A 17,294-nucleotide genomic window follows, 5' to 3' on the forward strand; every position below is an offset into this window, starting at 1 on the left:
TTGTGAAGACTTACAGAAAACGTTTGACCTCTGTCATTGCCAACAAAGGGTATATAAAAAAGTATTGAGATAAACTTTTGTTATTGACCAAATACTTATTTTCCACCATAATTTGCAAATAAATTCATTAAAAATCCTACAATGTGATTTTCTGGATTTTTTTCTCATTTTGTCTGTCATAGTTGAAGTGTACCTATGATGAAAATTACAGGCCTCTCTCATCTTTTTAAGTGGGATAACTTGCACAATTGGTGGCTGACTAAATACTTTTTTGCCCCACTGTATATATATTTTACATGCAGGCATACACGCATGCGGAGACACACACAGAGCGAGCAAACGGTCTGCTCCTTTTCGCTATTTCAGCTTAACACTGATAAATAATCCAACTCGCTCCTCAATTATTAACCTCTCTACACAGTACACACTGATGCATTATGACACCATAAAACACATTGTCAATGGCCAACCTGCCAGCAGCCAACACACTCGTACCCAGTGTGTCAGGCAGTCAGTCAAAACACACCCACCCATGCAGGCATGTACAGGCATGCACACAAGCACAGACAGTCACACTTGGAGCATCAGCTTGATAAAATGCCACACACAGACAGACGCTCTCCACTGTGAGGCAAGTCATTTAGAGTGAGCGTTTGGCTTGATGTGATCATGGTGAAGCATTGTTTGACTGCCTCTCTCATGTTGTTTGTTGGGATGGCTGTGGCTGAAGTGCTCCCACGGGAGCCGTATGACTGCTGAGTGATCAAACCTAGTCGACGGAGCTCCTATAACGGCCGTACACGAAGACAACAGAGCAGGAGAATGCTCACTAAATGCTCGGACAGTAAAACACCTATGCAATCTAATATTCTTACAACATACCTGCATCTACTTGTCTGACTACATCTAATGAAAATAACTTGTGAGCACAATGCTTCACAAAGATAGACACACAACTGTACCTACACACACCAGTTAAAACCCAAAAGTGAGAAAGTTACCATACCCACACACACCTGCAGCTTTGGCCCACACTGTAAAAAATTATATTCACTATGTCTCCACCTGGGATTTGAACACTCAACCTCTTGGTTCATAGCAGGCTGAGCTTCCTGCTACACCACCATGTCCAGTTCAATGACTGATTTCACCTGTATTGCTACACTTTGCACTTCAAAGTAAATCTCAACTCTGTTAAAAGTACACTCAAGAAAAACTAATTGTATTAATCATAGTGATTTAGGAGTAACATGAAAGCAGAATAATATTCCCCACTAACCTTATTAGACAACTATACAGAAAAACCTCAAATTGCTGAAATAAGTCAATCAAATCAATGATGAGAGAACAGTCAGATTATCTGATAATTGGCACCAACATGGTGGAGTAGCAGGAAGATCGGAATGCCATGAACCAAGAGGTAGTGAGTTCAAATCCCAGGTAAGGACATGTTGAATAATAACTACTGTATAAATTAACATGCACAATGTAATCATGTATGTTAAAAGCTCTGTTTGTGTGTGTAACCAGCTTTCTTTAGTTAAGATTCCCCAAATTATAATTTAGAGTTGAGAAAACACACCATTTTAAATTGACTAGGTTTTCTCAAGTTGGAGCTAAGTTTTGGCCAACATTTTTTGTTCAGGTAACACTTGGAACGAAACGTTTAGTAAACGGAAAACGAAAGCCTGTGGAACCAGTTACTTAATAATAATAAGTTGAAACAACTTGTTTTTTTGTATAATCCATGTTGGCTGGCTAGGCTGGTTTGGTAGTGGTGGCCTATGTCTGGCTGCTTGACTGAGCTGTGGGCTGGAGACCCAGTCAACTGGGTCATTCCCCCATTGCCCACTGTGCCCTTGAGCTCTCCACCATGCATCACTGCCAATTAAACACCAGTGCTCAAACGACATCAACATGTTGATGCAAATATGTAAAACTCCCTCTCCTCACCCAGCTTTCTTTGTCTCTCAGTACTCCAACTCATTACTGCCATATTGGAAAAATTAACAAATGCCAATCAATATAGGTTAACTAGATGTGATTTCCCCATGGTTAGATTACACCCCCCCCCCCCCCACACACACACAGATGTAAAAACAAAGCCAGAATGCTCTCATCAAAAAACACAAACATTTAACAACCATTTACAAACTTAATTGAAAAAAAAAATATTGTCTATATGCAGTGAGGTGAGACATATTTTCCAAGTACTCTTGTTAGGATTTGCAATACAAGAGTGTGTCATCATTCCTTTCCATATCTCCTCAGTGTGGGGAGTGAGTGTGATGAGTGGCACTCAGTCCGACTGTCATGGCTGGATCAGAGCATGTAGAGCTCAGTCTGACTGTCATGGCTGGATCAGAGCATGTAGAGCTCAGTCTGACTGTCATGGCTGGATCAGAGCATGTAGAGCTCAGTCTGACTGTCATGGCTGGATCAGAGCATGTAGAGCTCAGTCTGACTGTCATGGCTGGATCAGAGCATGTAGAGCTCAGTCTGACTGTCATGGCTGGATCAGAGCATGTAGAGCTCAGTCTGACTGTCATGGCTGGATCAGAGCATGTAGAGCTCAGTCTGACTGTCATGGCTGGATCAGAGCATGTAGAGCTCAGTCTGACTGTCATGGCTGGATCAGAGCATGTAGAGCTCAGTCTGACTGTCATGGCTGGATCAGAGCATGTAATGGCTGGATCAGAGCATGTAGAGCTCAGTCTGACTGTCATGGCTGGATCAGAGCATGTAGAGCTCAGTCTGACTGTCATGGCTGGATCAGAGCATGTAAAGCATCTGACTGTCATGGCTGGATCAGAGCATCAGTCTGACTGTCATGGCTGGATCAGAGCATGTAGAGCTCAGTCTGACTGTCATGGCTGGATCAGAGCATGTAGAGCTCAGTCTGACTGTCATGGCTGGATCAGAGCATGTAGAGCTCAGTCTGACTGTCATGGCTGGATCAGAGCATGTAGAGCTCAGTCTGACTGTCATGGCTGGATCAGAGCATGTAGAGCTCAGTCTGACTGTCATGGCTGGATCAGAGCATGTAGAGCTCAGTCTGCTGATCTGCTCCTGTCATGCAGGGGAGTACACACACTGCTGAGCCCCAGGCCTCTCATACACAAACACACACTGTCTACTACAGAGCTAGGGGCTAAAGAGAGAGGCTAGAAAACAGAGGTACAGTGGCACTGCTCAACACTGCTCTATCTGTGTCACTCATTGTGAGAGACATGGAAATACTTTCTCATGGAGACACAGAAATGCATCACAAACTGGAAAGTTCTGGAATGATAGTGCTTCCATAGTGCATACCACACATTTCTAAAATGTTTCCCTTTCCCCCCCTCACATATCTCTCTCTCTCTCTCTTACACACACACACAGGTCCCCTCACCTATGATGTAGTAGTCCGTCAGGGTCTTGAACTCGTGTCCCCACAGGTTGGGGGAGAACTCCTGGAACTTAATGGTGAAGCGCATGTCACTGTTGGGCTTGTCACAGGTGAGCAGCAGGTTGGGCGCGCCCATCACCTCACAGCGGTCGGCCTGCTCGCGCATGGACACCAGGTACAGCTTGTAGTACTCATACTCACTGGGGGAGCGGGGGCCTGGAGGGTTGGAGGCTGGGCAGATCAGGTCCAGACGATCTCCTATCTGGGGGTACAACACATACCCCCTGTCATCCTGGAACCTGTAGAGGGAGACAGAGAGAGGTGAGAATGGTATCCATGGCAACAAATGATTGACAGTGTGATATTTACCCATCTCTGTGTCTGACAGCTTGTGTTTGGAGAGGAGGCCTCTCATCTATTCATGGCACAGTTTGGAGGCACAGACGAGTGCCTGTGGGAGCACTGGGTGTGCGGGTACATGCATGGCTGTGGGAGTGGTATGTGTGTTTCTTTCTGTGGATGAATGTGTGTGTGTGTGTGTGTGTGAGTGAGTGAGTGAGTGAGTGAGTGAGTGAGTGAGTGAGTGAGTGAGTGAGTGAGTGTGAATCAGAATCAGATAGTCTTCTGCCAAGAATCCCAATCAACCACTAGCCTGTCTTCTGGTAACCAGTAGCTCATGACTAGTAGCATTCTCACTGGTTATGTTTCATTTAATAAATGAGATGAGAAAGTGGTTGAAAGGACAAAACAAGAACAAGAGGAGAGATAGAGTTGTATTGTCACATACACTTGATAGGTGCAGTGAAATGTGTTGTTTTACAAGGTCAGCCATAGTAGTATGATAGGAGCAGTGAAATGTGTTGTTTTTATAAGGTCAGCCATAGTAGTATGATAGGAGCAGTGAAATGTGTTGTTTTAAACGGTCAGCCATAGTAGCATGATAGGTGCAGTGAAATGTGTTGTTTTACATGGTCAGCTATAGTTGTATGATAGGAGCAGTGAAATGTGTTGTTTTAAATGGTCAGCCATAGTAACATGATAGGTGCAGTGAAATGTGTTGTTTTACATGGTCAGCTATAGTAGTATGACATTTATTTATTTATTTCACCTTTATTTAACCAGGTAGGCAAGTTGAGAACAAGTTCTCATTTACAATTGCGACCTGGCCAAGATAAGGCAAAGCAATTCGACACATACAACAACACAGAGTTACACATGGAGCAAAACAAACATACAGTCAATAATACAGTATAAACAAGTCTATATACGATGTGAGCAAATGAGGTGAGATAAGGGAGGTAAAGGCAAAAAAAGGCCATGGTGGCAAAGTAAATACAATATAGCAAGTAAAACACTGGAATGGTAGATTTGCAATGGTAGAATGTGCAAAGTAGAAATAAAAATAATGGGGTGCAAAGGAGCAAAATAAATAAATTAAATACAGTAGGGAAAGAGGTAGTTGTTTGGGCTAAAATATAGGTGGGCTATGTACAGGTGCAGTAATCTGTGAGCTGCTCTGACAGTTGGTGCTTAAAGCTAGTGAGGGAGATAAGTGTTTCCAGTTTCAGTGCTTTTTGTAGTTCGTTCCAGTCATTGGCAGCAGAGAACTGGAAGGAGAGGCGGCCAAAGAAAGAATTGGTTTTGGGGGTGACTAGAGAGATATACCTGCTGGAGCGTGTGCTACAGGTGGGAGATGCTAAGGTGACCAGCGAGCTGAGATAAGGGGGGACTTTACCTAGCAGGGTCTTGTAGATGACATGGAGCCAGTGGGTTTGGCAACGAGTATGAAGCGAGGGCCAGCCAACGAGAGCGTACAGGTCACAATGGTGGGTAGTATATGGGGCTTTGGTGACAAAACGGATTGCACTGTGATCGACTGCATCCAATTTGTTGAGTAGGGTATTGGAGGCTATTTTGTAAATGACATCGCCAAAGTCGAGGATTGGTAGGATGGTCAGTTTTACAAGGGTATGTTTGGCAGCATGAGTGAAGGATGCTTTGTTGCGAAATATGAAGCCAATTCTAGATTTAACTTTGGATTGGAGATATTTGATATGGGTCTGGAAGGAGAGTTTACAGTCTAACCAGACACCTAAGTATTTGTAGTTGTCCACGTATTCTAAATCAGAGCCGTCCAGAGTAGTGATGTTGGACAGGCGGGTAGGAGCGGGTAGCGATAGGAGCAGTGAAATGTGTTGTTTTTATAAGGTCAGCCATAGTAGTATGATAGGAGCAGTGAAATGTGTTGTTTTAAACGGTCAGCCAAGTGAAATGTGTTGTTTTACAGCCATAGATAGGTATGAAATGTGTTGTTTTACACGGTCAGCCATAGTAGTATGATAGGTGCAGTGAAATGTGTTGTTTTACACGGTCAGCCATAGTAACATGATAGGTGCAGTGAAATGTGTTGTTTTACACGGTCAGCCATAGTAGCATGATAGGTGCAGTAAAATGTATTGTTTTACACGGTCAGCCATAGTAACATGATAGGTGCAGTGAAATGTGTTGTTTTACACGGTCAGCCATAGAAGCATGATAGGTGCAGTGAAATGTGTTGTTTTACACGGTCAGCCATACTAGTATGATAGGTGCAAATGTGTTGTTTTACCATAGTAACATGATAGGTGCAGTGAAATGTGTTGTTTTACACGGTCAGCCATAGTAACATGATAGGTGCAGTGAAATGTGTTGTTTTACAGCCATAGTAACATGATAGGTCAGCCATAGTAACATGATAGGTGCAGTGAAATGTGTTGTTTTACACGGTCAGCCATAGTAACATGATAGGTGCAGTGAAATGTGTTGTTTTACACGGTCAGCCATATTAACATGATAGGTGCAGTGAAATGTGTTGTTTTACACAGTCAGCCATATTAACATGATAGGTGCAGTGAAATGTGTTGTTTTACAGGGTCAGTCATAGTAGTAGGCCCCCTGGAGCATACTAGGGTTAAATAGAGTAGTTTGCTATTTTACAACTTGATGTTAGATGGTTCCTCACCCTGAAAGTAGGCTATGGGCCAGGAGGAACAGCAATCCCTGGTTAAGTTTATTTTAAACAGCCTCCACAAACTTCAGCTAACTTTAGCCAAAATAAGCTAATAACCGATGGAAGTTTTTATTTCCTATTGCCAAATCACCTTAAAGTAACATCAAACTACATTGATTTGAACTGATTTAGATTTTCTTCTGAATGTACATGCCCCCATCACTTCCATTGATTGTTAGCTGTGGTGTCTAAGGTTAGCTGATGTTTCTAGTGACTGTTAGCTGTGGTGTCTAAGGTTAGCTGATGTTTCTAGTGACTGTTAGTTGTGGTGTCTAAGGTTAGCTGATGTTTCTAGTGACTGTTAGTTGTGGTGTCTAAGGTTAGCTGATATTTCTAGTGACTGTTAGCTGTGGTGTCTAAGGTTAGCTGATGTTTCTAGTGACTGTTAAAAAGGTGCTATCTAGCACCAAAGAGGGTTCTTCGGCTGTCCCCATAGGAGAACCCTTTGAAGAACCCCATTTGGTTCCTTGTAGAACCCTTTTGGGTTTCTCCGTTTCTCCTATGGGGACAGCCGCAGAACACTTTTTTCTAAGAGTGTTCTTTCAGGTTAAGGAACCATCTAAGATTGTCAGGACCCGGTTACGAACCTGGGTCTCCGGAGTGAGAAACAGTCACTTAACCAACTGAGCCACGAATAGTCAGCAGAACCCAGAAGATGAGGCAGACACAGCAGTACTTAAGACGGTGTATTTAATAAAGTAAAATGGAGAAGTCCTTCAATACAAAAAGGCAAATCCAAAAGGTGGTAGGAATAGCACAAAAAAGCCCCAAGAGATACTCAAAAACAGAATTCCACAAGAGCATCCACCGGAATCGACAAGAATACACAGAACACTAGGGCTGGGTGCTAACATACAAACACAGAGCACAGAACTGAGGGAAACAAAGGGTTTAAATACAATCAGGGTAAACGAGGCACAGGTGCAAATAATAATGGGGAACAAGGGAAAAAACATAAGGTCAAAAAGCACAATGGGGGCATCTAGTGACCAAAACCCGGAACAACCCTGGCCAAATCCTGACAAAGATTAAGTTGTAAATAGTGAACTAAAGATTTTTCACCTTGGACATTTTAACCAGTGACCTTTCTGTTACTGGCCCAGTGCTCTAAACGCTAGGCTACTTGCCACCCTTAAAAAGAAAAGGGCGAACTCAACTAATGAAGAGAGAAACAGGGACAGAGAGACAGAGAGAGTGTATCGGAGGCTGAAATCTGAAAGGGTTTTCTGGGTCATGGTCCTGTCAGCTCCAGTGGGGATAGGGAGAGATAAGACACTGGTGGAGATAACACACAGGATGAGGAAACACATGGAGACACATTGTCAGACAGGCAAAGAGGAAGAGAATACAGCGGGCTCCTTCAGAGAGAGGGAGTGCCATGTGTGTGACTGTGTTGCGTGGCCGATCTCAGGCACAACACACATTACCCTGTCATTAACACTACCAAGACTTTCGACAGGACTGCAATTTGCCACCGACCATAGTCAAACAGAGTGAACACTGCAGTACAGAGCAGCTTCAGTGAGGGGATGGAGGCTGCAGGCTTGGATGAGTCCTCTGTCTGGGTTTTTATAGTCCTCTGTCTGTGTTATTCTGCGTGCTTTCACAATGTGAGCCAGCAAGCTGGAGTAAAATGTCATTTTTAAAATAATAATCATTGACAACTAAGCTCTCTAATTGTTACTCTAATCCACAAATGGTTCCTCCCTAATAATCCTAGAGTAAATTATGCTGCCATGGTTTACGCTTTTAATACAACTTCTTAGAATTGTGGGATTTCGCAGTGGTTTTTGTCGTCTGGCATTCCAATGTGAACTTCCCATGATTCTTGCTAAATCCAACAGCAGTTAACAGTCTGAGGACACATTTAATTCCGTGCAATTTCGCTGTCATTTCACGGTGCAACCATGCTAAACTCCCCACCTTGAGTCTCTCACAGACCTCCAGTCACAAGCTCAACGTAACAGAGAGTAGATTACACCACCAGATGACTATAGCTCTGCTTAGAATAACCCTTGAGCAGATGAAGGTACAGAGAGCATCAGCTCCCTGGCTCTCCATTAAGCGCTTACTGCCCTGAGAGCCTGGTGACATTTCAACACAGGGCGGGACAAGCAGACAAATCAACCAGGGAGCTCCAGGCTCCTTCATCCCTCTCCTTCCTTCTCTCAGATCAAGGTGTTTTGGAAGAGAAGGAAACAAGGTTTTGGGGCGTTTGACAGAGCATGATAATAAATCATTGGCTGTTACTTTCCCCTTGAGGTTTCTGCTGTGATATAGGCTACAGTACGAATGATGCAGTGTGTACCATGTAGGGGCTTTAACCTGGGCTCTATTACAACGAGGTCCTGTTCCTGCTATGACCACATTTAGAGAAGCTTGAGGTTCACGGTGATCTGCACAGATAGAACAGATAGTGAGAGACAGTGACCTTTTCATTTGTCCGGACACATCGTGCACCTTCTGCTCAGCACACGCATCACATATATGCTCTCGTACACTCGTTATTCTACACACACAGTTAGTTAGCAATGTAACTAGAGAATTACAGTGCAGGCCTTTGAGCCAGGTGCGTGAGCGATCTCCTCTCTCTGACTCCGAGTTGAGTAATCAAATCATGTCTGTCACGGTGTACCTTTTCACTTCTGCAGAGCCACATGTGCTCTGTTTAGGCATATAGTAATGCTTTGATACAGAGCATATGTGTGCTATTTAAGTCTCCTTGTTGGGACATTTCTAAGTGTACCATTTCTGTCCATCCTCCCATGACTCAACATCCCCATCATACTCGGCTATATTCAAGTTGCCAGTCAAGTGCGTATGTGACATCAGTGATTACTCTGCTGTCATAACCCGTAGCCTGAGGTCACATCCTCTACACTACGGGCCCGACGCATTTCAAGGCTACACGCCGTTGACCTTGCTAATAAGTGGGTTCAAAGTTTAATGCTGGGAATGAAGCCCACAACTATGTTGAGTATGGCTATGGTCCATGCTTCATAGCTACAGTTGAAGTCGGAAGTTTGCATACACTTAGGTTGGAGTCATTCAAATTCGTTTTTCAACCACTCCACACATTTCTTGTGAACAAACTATAGTTTTGGCAAGTCGGGTCGGACATCTACTTTGTGCATGACACAAGTCATTTTTCCAACAATTGTTTACAGACCGATTACTTCACTTATAATTCACTGTATCACAATTCCAGTGGATCAGAGGTTTACATACATTAAGTTGACTGGGCCTTTAAACAGCTTGGAAAATTCCAGAAAATGATGCCATGGCTTTAGAATAATTAACATAATTTGAGTCAATTGGAAATGTACCTGTGGATGTGTTTCAAGGCCTACCTGCAAACTCAGTGCCTGTTTGCTTGACATCATGGGAAAATCAATCAGTCAAGACCTCAGAAAAAAAATGTGTTAACCTCCACAAGTCTGGTTCATCCTTGGGAGCAATTTCCAAACCCCTGAAGGTACCACGTTCATCTGTACAAACAATAGTATGCAAGTATAAACACCATGGGACCACGCAGCCGTCATACCGCTCAGGAAGGAGACACGTTCTGTCTCCTAGAGATGAACGTACTTTGGTGTGAAAAGTGCAAATCAATCCCAGAACAACAGCAAAGGGTCTTGTGAAGATGCTGGAGGAAACAGGTACAAAAGTATTTATATTCACAGTGAAACGAGTCCTATATTGACATAACCTGAAAGGCAGCTCAGCAAGGAAGAAGCCACTGCTCCAAAACAGCCATAAAAAAAAGCCAGACTACGGTTTGCAACTGCAAACAGGAGGAATGGCCCAAAATCCACCCAATTTATTGTGGGAAGCTTGTGGAAGTCTACCCGAAACACTTGACCCAAGTTAAACAATTGAAAGGCAATGCTACCAAATACTAATTGAGTGTATGTAAACTTCTGACCCACTGTGAATGTGATGAAAGAAAAAAAAGTTGAAATTAATCATTCTCTCCGCTATTATTCTGACATTTAACATTCTTAAAATAAAGTGGTGATCCTAACTGTCCTAAGACGTTGCCTTTTTACTAGGATTAAATTTCAGGAATTGTAAAAAAAAAAAAAAAAAACGTAATTTAAATGTTTTTGGCTAAGGTTGTCACGCCATGGTCTTAGTATTCTGTGTTCTCTTTATTATTCTGGTTAGGCCAGGGTGTGACATGGGTGATTTATGTGGTTTGTTTTGTCTAGGGGTTTTGTAGTTTATGGGATTGTGTTTAGTTAAGTATTCTAGGTAAGTCTATGGTTGCCTGGAGTGGTTCTCAATCAGAGGCAGGTGGTTATCGTTGTCTCTGATTGGGAACCATATTTAAGCAGCCATAATCTTTAGGTCTCTTGTGGGTGATTGTCTCCTGTCTCTGTGTTTTGCACCAGTTTACACGTTTTTGTAGTTTGTTCATGTATAGTTTTTCTTATAAAAAAAAACATGAACTTCAACCACGCTGCGGTTTTTGTCTGCCTCTCTTTCACCAGAAAACAAACAAAGGTGTATGTAAAGTTCCGATTTCAACTCTGTCCAATCATGCTTTCTCTCTTAATACTAGAATCACGGTGACTGTTGAAGGTCCTACAGATATTAGTATTAAGAGAGAAAGCATGATTGGATGTAGCTATGAAACATGGACCATGGCCATATTCAACATAGTTGTGGGCCTTATCGAGAACAGTTAGCTCAAGCAGCTGATTGATGCTCATCTGGAGAAACTTTCATCTGATCTCACATTGACGCTGAAGCGAACGACATGAATATTGCATTTTCTCCTTCAACTTCTCTTTTTAAAACAATGCTAAATTAGTGCCTTCGTCAGAGCTGCTGATGAAACGGATTCTGATGCATTATTCAATGGCCGAGTTTTAAAACCGTGCCTTAAATGATGGATCATGAGTGCATACATAATATGAACTACTTATACCAGATGACACACAGGTCAAAGGAAGGGAAACCAAAGCTTACTTGACTTTTGATCATGTCTTGACAGTTTCTACTTGTGGTCTGTGTGAGGCTACCCAGGGTTCAGTGTGTTGCTGAATCCCATGGCCTTATCACTGCAGTGGACAGATTGGGATGGCCTTTGGCCGCCTTCATGGCCCAGTGTTTATGGGAATGTGGGTGTTTGCTTCATTGCCTGCCCTGTGCCCTCTCATCCTATTTGACTGCACTGGCTGTGGTTCTAGCTGTAACCCCACCTCTTGTGAATACACTTCCAGCTTCATGTTTGCTCACACCATTCTGCCTCACTGCTCTGTTGAAGATGATTTCAGGCAAACTTCCCCTGTAATCCCCCCTGCTGCTGCCCCAGTCTGGAGGTCCTGTATAGGGGAGGACTGTACCAGGATGCACCAGAGCCCGCAGTCCACTAAGCCAGCCAGGGACAAGGGCAGTCCAGCACCATCTCAACCCAGTCGCCCACCCAGGGTGAACACGTTGGGAGATGGCCTGGTTCATTAGACCAGAGCTTTCATTGGCATGAGGTGGAACATGGTTTACCATCGACTTGAATTGTTTACAGGCCAGCCAGAAGAAAACAAAACTGCTTTCTCAATTTTGCACAGAGCTCTCAGGGTTTCATACCATAGATCATTACATGCCAATAAACTGTACAACACTGTAATTTAGTGTCTGGAAATGTGTAAATGTCAATTCTGTCCCATAACACAGCACTGTTTGGTGAATTGCTGATACCATGCCCTTCTAGGACCCTTCCCCCAGAACTGCTAAGTGGGTCCTGCTTTATCTGAAGTGCTTTCAGAGTGTTGCTTAGAGCCTTTATTTAATTAGTTAAGTACTAAGAGATAAAAGCCACATTCCTACGCCATGACTCAGTCCCCATCAGACTCTGGCCTTAACGTAGGCCAACCTTGCCACAAGCACAGACACAGACACAGACACTCCCCTCTAAAAGGGCTCTCCAGTGTTTTCACAGTTTACGCAAACGAAGCTCAGTTTGCGACGCTTTCCAAAAAAAGATTCAGCCTCACGAAAGTAGAGAGGTACGCAAAAAAAGCTCCATCGGATCCGTTTGCGGACTCCTGTGTGGAGCCCTTAAGGTCGGTTCGTTACAAGTGGGATCTTGTGGTTCAGAACGTTGAATGAAGTTTTCGTGTGACACTTCACTTGACACCTAGCGTCATAACACTTTATGACAAGGTCCGAACGTGTCACAACAGCTGACATAACATGTCCTATGTTATGACGATATTATGAACAGTTATGTCAGCTGTTGACATGACATGGTTATGACCGTGTTATGACGGTAGGTATCAAGTAAAGTGTCACCAAGTGGAACCGTGTTTGTCTGACTCTCAGTATGTATCAGGCTATGAGAGGGATACATGTACCCAAATGCCCAGTACTCTAACCACACATGAAAAGGCTCATAAAACCCAAATCCCAGGGCTGATTAAAGATGAGAAGACTTAAAATAGCACTTCCTTTTGTTTGGAGGATGAGTGAAGCAGAACGTCAGTCAGAGAGAACTCCCTGGTCCCTTCTCTCCCTCCTCCTTTTCCCTTTGTCTTCTTCATTCCTGTCTTCCTTGTATACTAGCACACCAGGGAATGTCTAGGTTTCCCATTCTTTGTAATATTTTTGAATAAAACGTTTCATACGAGAGAAGTGTGTGTGCATTTGAAGCAGAAAGACAGATACTGAATATGCAACTTCAGAGACAAAGAGAACGAGAGAGAGAGCGAGAGAGAGCAAAACAAAGCGAGGCGGAGTAAAGACCGAGTGGGGTTCAATTAGGAGAATGTTGAAGGGGAAACATTAGTCTGGTTTGTTAAAACAACTACATGTCCTTCTTCTTACTGACATGGCTCTTGGACCCTGTTCTCCATTCGATGGTCCCCCAATTACACAAAACAAGGCATACAGAAAATATTATTCATGCCACTTAACCTTTACGGAAGAGAAAGGGAGGAGTAGATGGAGAAAGAAACCGTAAGCAGGAATAGAGAGAAACAAGGAGATATGAGGGAGAGGCACATGGAGAAGGGAGGGGAAAATGAGATAAAAAAATCTAAAGGGGATATAGATCAAACAAGCACAAAAACAAGGGAAAAGCAAGCGTTTATTATAGTGATGCACTGTTCTGAGAATCCATTTCATATTGGAGGGAACATACATCATCACCCCCCCCACCTCACAGTGAAACCCTCATCAGCGCAATCTTAAGACTGCAATTACTCCATTATTCGCCACATGCTCTCATGCTCTGCCAAGACTTTGAAGGCATGCCAGAGAAGCACCTTTGAAACAGAACATTAAAAACGAGGAGGGAGGTGAAAGGGAATTTGCAAATGATACTGGCAGGTAGCTACTAGGGTGGGTAAAATGTTAGTGTGTGGGTGAACACCCAGGTCCGTGATACAGGTCTGTCTTCGACGTCCATCCATGTCTGAGGACATCAGAGAGAAGAAGTGGAAACCAGCCACTAGGGGCAACGGTGAGCGCTGTTACCTTCAAGTAGGTTTTGGTTTTGCTAGGGCATTGTGGATGGGGATGCGGATGGATTTAAGCATCTGCCTCGATTCCAAAGGTTTGAAGATAAAACAAAAATGACTTTTTATTATCCCAAACTTTAACCCTTGTACCTTAACCATGAAGATGTCTGAGTTACTGCCTAAAATGAAGATGTCTGAGTTACTGCCTAAAATGAAGATGTCTGAGTTACTGCCTAAAATGAAGATGTCTGAGTTACTGCCTAAAATGAAGATGTCTGAGTTACTGCCTAAAATGAAGATGTCTGAGTTACTGCCTAAACGTAACCTTTAACACTTCGAAATGTGACGTTTGGAAAACTTTGAAATGTGACGGTTGAGAAACATGGATGAATGAGAAACAGAACATGAATTCTGACGTGAGGCTGTGAGAGCTAAGAGTGTAAAGGCGTCCACGTGATTCCCAACCGAAACAGTTCGCAAGAGTCCGTGCATATATTATGCCCACATTTGTGTTCATTTTGGACTTCGGGTAAGGGGTTTTTCAGCTGTTTAGGCACACGTCACTTTTTCTCGAGGCCAGCCGAATTTCGGGAGCCGAATGCTACGCCCCTTCGTCCGTGATTGGGCAACAGTAGGGATTCTTCGAAAAAGTCTGTCATTCAACAAGAGGATGACTTGTTTTGATGCACATTTCTTCTTTCAGAAATACTGCACCAAAATGTATTTTGCGCAGACTAAGAGCTCCTCGGCAAAAACATAAAAATTAATGACAGATTTGAGTTATCTTAGATTAATTCTGGCTATTTTGAGGAAGTGTATACTGCCTACGGCATCTTCAATAGGAGAAACAGTCCTATTGCTGCTTTCTTTTCTCGTTCTTTTCAAGCGAAGGTCTTTTAAGGGAGTATGCGAGCACACTCGTTCGGTTCGTCTTGCCGACTTCGGCGAGCCGCCAGCCGAACTGAAGCATGCGGACGCCTTCAGCCATACACCTACTACAAAACATGTGAAAGGGAGGAAAGTTCTTTGTCATGCTCCCTTTAACTGATTTACTCATCACTCTTGAATCCTGCCCATATCCCTGGGCAAGAGTTGATGAAACCATTGGATTACTGAAGAGATTCCATCAGATTAGTCTTCTGCCAAGAATCCCAAGCAATGCCGAAAATGCAGCTTCCACCACTAGCCTGTTTTCTGACATCCAGTAGTTTATGACTGGTAACATTCTCACTGGTTATGTTTTATTTAATAAATCAGCTCCAGGTAGCTCTGTGGCTATTCATTATGGTAACGATCTCAGGTAAAAGAGGGCACATGGAGAGATGGAGCTACTGAGTAAGTGATTAAAAAAATATATATACTTGATGTTAGATGGTTCCTCACCACGAAAGTAGTCTATGGGCCAGGAGAAACTGCAATCCCTGGTTTAGTTTTCCTTAAAACAGCCTCGACAAACTTCAGCCACCATAAGCTACCAATGGAAGTCATGCAACATTAATTTTTTATTTTGCTTTGTTTACATGCCCCCAGCACTTCCATTGATTGCTAGCTGTAAATAGTGAACTGCTCCTTTAAGTGTCTTGCTCAAGGACACGTCGACAGATTTTCCACCTTGCCAGCTCGGGTATTCAAACCAGTGACCCTTCGGTTACTGGCCCAACGCTCTAACCACTAGGCTACCAGCAGAGAAAGCGAGTGAGCGAGAGAGAAAAAAAATCTCCCTGACATACTGCTTTGTTGTCTGACTGACAGTGGTGCACTCCACAAGAGGGGACGGCTGGGTGTGTGTTGAGTAGAAGGATTACCCTCCCTTACTCTCACACACCTAATCCGGGGTCAAGTGGTACAGATAATTTGGTGCTGTTACCAAAGTCACCTTCACAAGTACATGGAAAACTTTTGTTTGGTCGAACATTCAAAATTTCACTGCAAGCATGCGTACATTTCACACAAGCTTGCTCATATACAGACAGGTTGCCTATTCATCCACGTCCCAGAGCACTTCCCTTTGCCCTTCTTCATTTGACCCTGTGTATTCTCCCCAGTTCAATCTAGACTTTTAAATATTTAGACTGGAAAATACACAGGTTTAACACAGACACGCCTAGGCATTCATAGTAACCTCCCCTCCTCCATCCATCGCACACGGCTGTCTGAGCAGGAGGTGTCACAGGAGGACAGGGGTGGATTTTGTTCCTCACTGGATGAGTAAACAAGGAGAGTCTAAACACTGAGACAGCCGTTGAGTGACTGACTGGGAATACACCCCCACACACCCAACAACAATGATACCCACACCCCTAGGAACAACATGCACAAACACAAACAGGCAAGTAAACACACACTCCTTTCTGACACAGACATCACACTCACTCCAACTCTGAGGGTGTAACACTCTGGCTGTATGTGGCAGTGTAAGGGGGGTAAATGAGGCTGAACACATGTGAAGACGCAGGGACCTCATCCTTAAACTCAGGCTACCCGCTCCTCAGTCTGACACTGTTTTGGTTTCCTTTCTTTTCCCAATCTTTCAAAAGGTTTTCATCTGAAACGCTTAGCCCAGCTAACCAGGCTTTTTATCCTCAGCCAATTAGCACGCGATTCATTAAATACTGAGCAGCCTGTGAAGTATTCATTTTGAATGCCCACTTTTAAGGGGGAAGCGATGTACAGCCACTTCGCCTTACACAACTCTGCCTCAGATGTCAAATCCAAATCAAATCAAACTTTGTCACGTGCTCTGAACACAACAGGAGTAGACCTTACAGTTGATAACCTGTTCAGGAGTCTTATGGCTTGGGGGTAAAAACTGTTGAGAAGCCTTTTTGTACTAGACTTGGCACTCCGGTACCGCTTGCCATGCGGGAGTAGAGAGAACTGGGGTGGCTGGGGTCTTTGACTATTTTTAGAGCCTTCCTCTGACACCGCCTGGTGTAGAGGTCCTGGAATGCAGGAAGCTTAGCCCCAGTGATGTACTCGGCCATACGCACTACCCTCTGTAGTGCCTTGTGGTCGGAGGCAGAGCAATGACCAGGCAGTGATGCAACTGGTCATTGCAATGCTGTCGATGTTGCAGCTGTAGAACCTTTTGAGGATCTCAGGTCCCATACCAAATCTTTTTAGTTTCCCGAGGGGAAATAGGCTTTGTCGTGCCCTCTTTGCGACTGTCTTGGTGTGTTTGGGCCATACTAGTTTGTTGGTGATGTGGACACTAAGGAACTTGAAGCGCTCAACCTGCTCCACTACAGCCCCGTCGATGAGAATGGGGGCGTGCTCGGTCCTCCTTTTCCTGTTGTCCACAATCATCTCCTTAGTCTTGGTTACATTCAGAGATAGGTTGTTATTCTGGCACCACCCGGCCAGGTGTCTGACCTCCTCCCTATAGGCTGTC

General features: G+C 43.8%; 1 protein-coding gene across 1 annotated transcript in view; it reads right to left on the minus strand.

Moving 5' to 3' along the window:
- LOC135549161 (ephrin-B3-like) overlaps positions 1 to 17,294 on the minus strand; it is a 33,880-nt gene that overhangs the window by 12,293 nt on the left and 4,293 nt on the right. The window contains exon 2 of the mRNA XM_064979203.1: positions 3,395 to 3,690. Coding sequence (XP_064835275.1) covers positions 3,395 to 3,690 — 296 coding nt within the window. The remainder of the gene's footprint in view (positions 1 to 3,394; positions 3,691 to 17,294) is intronic.

Source organism: Oncorhynchus masou, chromosome 12 (assembly GCF_036934945.1).
Source record: "Oncorhynchus masou masou isolate Uvic2021 chromosome 12, UVic_Omas_1.1, whole genome shotgun sequence".
NCBI lineage: Eukaryota > Metazoa > Chordata > Actinopteri > Salmoniformes > Salmonidae > Oncorhynchus > Oncorhynchus masou.